The sequence below is a fragment of the Orbicella faveolata genome, unplaced genomic scaffold (genome assembly GCF_042242905.1).
Source record: "Orbicella faveolata isolate gen_17 unplaced genomic scaffold, um_ofav_v1 contig_24, whole genome shotgun sequence".
Lineage (NCBI taxonomy): Eukaryota > Metazoa > Cnidaria > Anthozoa > Scleractinia > Merulinidae > Orbicella > Orbicella faveolata.
This window is the reverse complement of record NW_028301552.1, coordinates 28337112-28344805: the sequence shown is the minus strand read 5'-3', so window position 1 is coordinate 28344805 and position 7694 is coordinate 28337112. Positions and strand designations below refer to the sequence as shown.

The 7694-nt window shown below is 40.5% G+C and overlaps 1 protein-coding gene across 1 annotated transcript; it reads right to left on the bottom strand.

The window, feature by feature from the left end:
* Positions 1 to 474: 474 nt before the first annotated feature.
* On the bottom strand, positions 475 to 2990 carry LOC110064709 (uncharacterized). The gene has a single exon (XM_020771799.2). It carries the CDS (start codon positions 2803 to 2805, stop codon positions 1465 to 1467), a length of 1341 nt encoding a protein of 446 aa, XP_020627458.2. The 5' UTR covers positions 2806 to 2990; the 3' UTR covers positions 475 to 1464.
* Between the last annotated feature and the right edge of the window lie 4704 nt (positions 2991 to 7694).

Sequence of the window (7694 nt, the reverse complement as noted above, 5' to 3'; positions counted from 1 at the left end):
CTCGAGAGAGCACCGTTTACCCGCTCAATACAATGTTGAAACTAAGGAGAAATTGCAGGTACTAGTTTCCAATATTGTATGTGGGACGAGGGCTCGGAGGCTAAGAGTCTGGTGTGTATGCAAAACCGCCAAAACTGCAAATTCCCCATATTCGTATTCTCGGTATTGGACTGGAATTAGCTTGCAACTGAGGCTAACGCGGGGAGTCTTCAAATGCAAATGACATTAATCTCTTTTTAATGATATTCCTCCGCATGAGCCTCCATTTCAAGTTAGTTCCAGTCCAATACCGAGAATACGAAAATCGCCTATTTGTTCCAAGACTTTTGTTCACGATTGTGAGTCCTTCACTTTCTGTATTCACAAACCTGATCTGCTGGTGTTCCTAACATGGCGCACGAGTGTCCAGGACACGTGTGAGAAACGCGCCGCGCGAGGGTCATTTTTACGACATGCGCGTGTTTACATTGCGCGTTCAAGTTTTACAAAATTTATTCAAACACATTCCGTTTTTATTTTGTATGCTTTCTTACAAAACCCTGTGGTTAAAAACTGCCCCTGTTTCCTAGATAACAAAAAAACTAAAAAGTAAGAAAAGAAGTTAATCTGATTTCTAGTTTTTCATCCAGTCGTGTGGAAATCTTGTCATTCTAAGGAAAGTTCAGAGATTAGTGTGCTGAAAAGATTAGAAGCCGAGTTTTACTCCTAGCCTTTACAGTCCATAACACTTTTTAGAAATTATATCTTACATAAATTATTCGTGCATAACACTTTTTGTCATATACTTTTGAAACAGAGCACTTTTTCATTGTCTACATAGCCTCACCCAAACACGAGGGGATTCGGAGAATTCGAGACAGTTATGCAAACCTGCGACGCAGTCAAGGACTTGAATAACTTTCGAGAATTCTCTCAATCCCCCGAAAGTTTAGATGAGGATGTGTAACCACGGAAAAGTGCTCTATTGCTTTTATAAAACATTTCTCAAAAATACGCGCGAATCTAAAACTTCCGTGTTTACATACTCTCATCTAAACACACCTATCAACCAATGAGAGCGCGCATAGAATCTCGCGTATTTTCTAATTTGCTATATTTTTAATATAGCGAAGTTTACCAGAAAGATATATATAAACAAGGTGAGAAAATACGTATCACCAGCCGTGGTTTTCTAATGTGAAACGTGCTCTGCTGAAACCAGAATAGAGTTGACCTTGAGCTAGTCCTGCTGCTGTGATAAAACGTAAAATGTCTTCTGTGTGTAATGTGCCTAGTACGTATTCTTCATCCCACTCAAATTTCAGTTTGTTTCCAGTGCTTCCCTTCTTTCTCCAGGGAGAGGGAAGACGTTCAGCCTAGTCCCCAGGGCCTTCTCCTCGACGATTTTCAAAGTAGAGAAAGGCCCTGGCCCTGGGACGAGGTTGGGAAGAAGTTAGACCTTGCAAACGAGGTTGACTCTAATCCTCAGTTTTCCCGCTTCAGTTTATGACCTAACCAGCCGACGGGCATATGACCAAGAATCAAACCATCTTTCCTCATAACTTCACCCCTGGAGCGGTATATAAAACCACTGAAACTCGAGCTCTTGGAGCCAACGAACAACTTGGCGTGAATACAAATCACTTGATCGTGTAGTCCTTTGATGTCCATGTCGAAAGAACGCTCCGTCGGCTTGAAAAACTCGTCTGAGAAATACAGTTGATAGCCCGCTTGCTGGAACGGCTCGAACCAGTTTTTATCTGGCTCGTCTGTGGCGACATACAGAGCCGAAGAGACATTGCGGAATTCTAGGCGCGCCATGTTCTGCAGCCAGTAAGATGGCGCCATGTTCGCGCTAATCTTGTGGTCAGTTCTTCTGACGTGTATGGCGTTAAAAGGGCGCGGGAGTATAGATAAAATTTGGAGCGCTTTCTCGTAAATCTTTGGTGAAAACCTCACGCTATTGAGAATCCAGCGCTGCGCTAAGATAGCATTGTCTCTGTGGAAAAACCGAACATTTGCCTTGTAACTCGTGTCCTGAGACAAGTAGATAATATCGGCTTCTACATTTTGAAGCTCACTTAAAATTCCACGAATTATGGGCTTGTGCGCGCGCACGTGTCTTTTCATCTCCCGCGGGCACGCCCGAACGCTTCTCGAACTGTTGTTAGAGACAAATTCAATCCCTCGGGTCAAATTCTTGTTTCCCGCGGGAATAGCATCAACCCAGAAGCCTAAAGCATCTGAGTGACAAACACGATGCCATTTCAAATTCGAAAATGTCGCTGAGAACTCTTTGTGATTTGTTTTTACTTCGTAAACGTTTACTGTGTTACGCATGCGCTTGAGATCGAGAACCTGGGATATGGGTACCAGATCTCGCTCGGTCATGCAGTTGTAAACCCAATTGATTCCCCATCGTTTTTCTAAGCTTCTCCACTGTGCAAGATTTTTCCGCCTCGAGGAAATCGCCATGTCGTGCGACGCCACTGGATGCACGATTAATGTTCTGTTGAGCAACTTGGCTATGATAAGTGCATTTTCAAGGGCAATACGGTGATTATTCCACCCGCCATCCGGAGGTTGATAAGTCAAGTATAAACGCCTTGAAGTCTGTACACGGGATTTTGTCACCTCGTTATGCGATTGTTCCTCTTTTCCTCGTTTTCCACGCCCATGTGAAAGGTTCAGTGCACGAACCCGCCTTGTTTGGGCAGGTATCGGCCCCTGCCGGTCTTGCAATGATAACAAATAAAATTGTGCAGCCATAAGAATCAAAGCCGCCAAGAGCTGTGCAAAAACCACCAAATGGAAAAGCCTGGTCATCGAAAGATCGGAGCGTTCAGGGGTATGGCAGGATAGCGAGACTGTTGCAACTGGCCCTCAGAGTCTAAGTAAATTCTCTTTCTCCATTTTTTCTGGCTCCAGACTGATTTCCATTTGAAACTGGACCGCAGGGGAGAGATGACGACACAATTGAGATAATTTGCTCTTTTTTCTTCCACAATGGCAGCAGGTGGTCAGATTGCTGTAAGCAATAAGCCTCACAATGATAGTATCAAAAAGATCCATTTGATTTTCAGCGATTTTTGTTGAATAAGCTAAGATTTTTGTGGCGTGTAGAAATTCAGCTTTGAGGTAAACAGGCCACAGATTGCCAGGTGTGCTTGGAGAATATGAACGACAGGTGTCTGTTTACTTATTGACAGCTTTTCGTGTTGTCTTTCCGCAGAACATGACCGCTTTCATCGGCGACTGAATCTTGCTTCTTTATAACGCGAAGGCCACGAGACATATGCAATCATCCACATGAAAGATAACTTCTAGATTAAGAATATAGCTATAGTGCGACAAGTTTATTCCGTTCTCTCCAACGCTAAACATATTAAGTTTTATGATCGAGTCCTCTTGACCTGTGTTTTTTGTTTCTTCACTTTACGTTCTACTTGACTGATATCCGAAAATTGGACTTATCTTCGAGGAAATTGAGGCTGATAGCGACTGATTGCTGTCTTAATTATTTCGACTGATTTCATCGACTTAGATTAGATCTATTTGGTATGAAAATTACAAGAGTCTAGCGAAATCGCACTAGACTTCTTAAAAAAGGATGGTCAAGTAAAACGTCATTTTTAATCTAGGTAAAATAATTATCAAACTCAACTTGGACTTTGGATACTTTGTTTCAAATAAAAATTCTAGTCTTTTGGGTTCTTACTGGAGGTAAATACTGAGTATTTTGGTGAGAAAATCATTGTAAATGGTGTATGAGAAGTGTGATTTGAAACACTACCTGAGGACAGGTTTCGTTTTAAATTTCGCCATGACCAAATCTTTCAGAAACATTAGACGGTGTTGGCTGCCTAAATCGTGGGAAATCGCATGAGATAATAAACAATAAAAGCTTTTACAACTGAAACTTGGACAAAGCGAATGAAATCGAGAGCTCCGTGCCCCGCCTAAAATCCTTTTAAGCCGAATAGAATATCGCTCATTGCATGCACTCATTGTTAGGTTCTGCAATTATTTTCTCTGGAACTTCACCAAATCGTCCGTTTACCCCGGAAAATCATTAAACTTCTGTTGAGTCAATAAACCACTGTTTATCTTAATGGTTTCTTTCAAGGAAAAAATAAATCGCATGACTGAACTGAAACAAGTAAAACTGGCTTTTACGGCAAGTTTAACACAAAATCAGTTGCTTCTTAAATGGGTTTTTGTTCGCTCCAAGGAAGATATTTTGCCCTAGGGCATTCACGAAAGAGCAGGAAAAAATTCTGCCCCCACGTACAAGTTATTGGAAAAGTGACAGTGAAAAGTTCGCCGGTGAGAGCAACTTTACCTACCGCCTGGACAGGCGCTGTGGCGCCTGAAATCTTGACGGCATAGCGGAAATGAAAACAACTAGCCGCCCTCGAGCCAATTCGCTCTATTGCCAAGCGAATGGAAGGAAAACTCGGAGCAGAAATTCCAATGTAGAAATATCAAGTTTTGGCAAAATATGTATTATTTTCACGTTTTTTCTCGTAATTCTTTTATGATAACATAATTGTTCTCTGGATAAAACCTAATGGGTTCTGGTAATCGTTGGCCGAATTTTTCGCGATTTTATAAAGTGGAATTTTTCCCAAGGAATAGAGGACCTTTAATAAAGGTAGTTATTGATTCGTTTTGCGTTAATAAGTTTCATTAAGACTCAATTGCATTTTAGTCCAAAAAGCTCCCTAAATCGCTTTGTTCAGTGCATTTCCTCTCAAATAAACATAAAACATAAAGCAACATAAACGAAAACCAACGAAGCTTCTACGACCTACGTAAAGATTACGTGACTTAAGGCTTAGGTATAAATTGAGCCTATTTTCGTTTTTTCTCAGTTTAAAAGCTTACTCAAGTTAAATAGTTTGTTTAACATCTCGGATTGAAGAATTGTTGTACTGTTAATTGAGAATAATTACTTGTCTTTATTGACCTGTTTCACTGAAGACCGAGACATGGTAAATGAAACGAACGGTTCAACGTTTGAGTCAACCGGTGGTCATTTCAGACTAAATAGATTTGTTTTATTGGGTTACTGCTCTCAAGAGCAAGGAAGAAGGCAAAATTATGTCATTACGCTTCGGAAGCTTGAAAGTTCAAAGGAAAAACATCTCCTTCTTACATGAAAAAGTTTTGGGACTACTTTGATAGGTCAAGTACGTATTGCTATTGGGTATTGTTATTGCCCGGTAAATAAGCAGAACACCTGTGATACAGTCAACAGATGTCGCCGAGTAGACTAACTATAGAAAACCACAATCATTAGAGGTTTCAAATCTTCATAATTAGTTTACAAAAGGAAAACGTCTTGCTGAAACTCACTTTCAAGAACCTTTAAATATTTACCATTGCCTGTTAATACCTTGTTTTTTTGTCATGATCTCATATCTTCTCCTGTATTAGTTTTAAGAGTCACGTACTTTTAAAACCGCCCCCTCTTTGCGTGAAAACTTCGGAAATTGGAACGCTGAGTTTTGCTACAGACAGATGAATTAAATTGCTATTGAATGTACTGACCACGCGTTGACAGCCGAGGGAAACTCAGCCAGACAAGCAGCCGGGAACATGCAATTAACAAACCGGAAGCTTGTAATGGGCTCTTGACTATAAAACAAGCAATAAGTGTACATTTCTTTACTTGTCAAGTAGTGGGGAAGGATCGCGGATAAGCCAGTAAGTTGTGATTTCCTTGTTTTGTTAGCCACGAAATTAGTGCTGAATTTTGCTGTGTGATTCTCTCGATATTTTTCTGTATTTAGCAGCTTTAGAATATTCATTCTCCGCTGTTTAGCGTTGATCTTATTTTTCCGCACTATTGTATATTTCGCTGGTCACATCCAAATCTAATTAACAACATTCCTACGGAGAAAAACTGTAGAAAAGAAGAAAACAAACAATGTCTAATTTTTCGATGCATTTTGTATTTATGATAATCGACAGTTTTTAAATCTATCCCAAGATCTTTTAGAGCTGATTTTTCTGTGTGAAGACTCAAATTCGCTGTTAGCGAAAAAAAAAAAAAAAAAAAAAAAGAAAGGAAAAGAAAGAAACAGTGTCATTTCAGCTCAGTTGCCCCTACACGGGCACGATCGTAATTATAGAGGCTGGTTAATAATAATAATAATAATAATTATATATTAAAAACGCCGCTTTGCTTTGTAATATCGACTGACTACACTCTACGCTGAAGGAATTTGAAAACGCAGCTTTATTTCTACGGTTTGACCTACCGTCCACACTAATCCGTCACGAAAACGGAGCTTTTCGAAAACGCTCTTCAAACCGGAGGAATTTGAGACCGTCGGCTTTTCGTTTTCGAGCCGGGACAGAAGACAGTTTGAAAATGGGGCTTTTTGAAAAGGGTGACCTCACAATAATCACGAGATTTCCTTGTCAGTGTTTTCCAAACACAAGGCCAAAATGACTGGTGATTGTTGCGCGTTTTTAAACTCCTCGGCGTAGTGTGGACGGAAAACATTTGACGCTTTTTCAGAGTGCATGAAGCCTCCGTTTTCAAATTCCTCCGGCGTATTGTTGACGGGGTGTCAATTTTTGTAACATACCAGAAATGAGTATCACGTTGACAAGAACGGTGGTCTGTGGCTTCGAAATGGTTTTGCTAATTAAATTTACTAATTTTGCATACACACGTAGTAAACGATCCTAAAACCAAAACGCCCTAAGCGGAAGCTTGACAACTGTTTTGCTAAGAATTACGGGAGTCCTGTCACTGATTTTAAAGCCATTCAAGCCTGGCTATGGAGCCGAAAATTTCATTCTTCTTGCTTTGGCACGCGCACAAAGGTGACAGATCCTTGTAGCAAAAGTTGAAAGATTGGAAAAAGAGGAAAAAGATTTACCGAAACGTTCTACCGGCCTGTTTTAGTTCAATTTTCGAGCATCGATTGTTTCTTGTCAGTCATTTTCTTGTCAAATTATTTATTTGCTCAATTGTTTCAAAGCTGAAGCTTGCAACATCAAATTAGCAAAACGCGCTGTGAACCCAAGCAGAATTTGCTGAAAGCATAATTAGCCAAAAGAACCCACTGCGGGTCAACCTATTTGACCTTCGCCAATTTCTAAGCGATCAGTTGAAATTTCACCTCGTTTCTATTTCTGCTCGTTTCTCATTTCAGTCCTCATCACGCCATCAGACGCATAAGGCATCGGACGCTTAAGGCCTCGTTTCTCAGCTATCAGGAAATTTTACAGATCACTCATTTGTTAAAATGCGCCGCGTCATTTCGCATCTGACAGTTAAACTTGTGATCAATTCAATTCTCCAGGCAGGCATGGTAATTACAGGAAGAGAACCACTCAGACTAACCCATAGACTTTCTTTTAATGCGTAATTCCTGATTTCTTTCAAAGTTTTAGTAGGAGAGAAGGCATGAACAGAAAAACTTAGAAAAGGAAAGGTGGAAAGAACGATATTGGGGCTCTGGTAATTTATGCGATAGTGGCAAATCACGTGTTTTGGGAGCTGATTTCAATTATTATTTTTTCCTTGAAAAGCTACCTCAGTGGGCTTTCTGTACACACTTTTTCTTTGCTGTACTTTTAAACTTCGTCCCAAAGGGAGTTAGGCAGTACTGTCCGCGAGCAAAATATTATTTGTAGCATCTGCGGCTCCGTCTTGGCCAACACCTTTTTTGTGAGCACCAAAATACTTCGTGCTG

What these genes read in the sequence shown, in the direction of transcription:
- LOC110064709 (XM_020771799.2), bottom strand. Translation starts at nt 2,805, where the DNA reads ATGACCAGGCTTTTCCATTTGGTGGTTTTTGCACAGCTCTTGGCGGCT.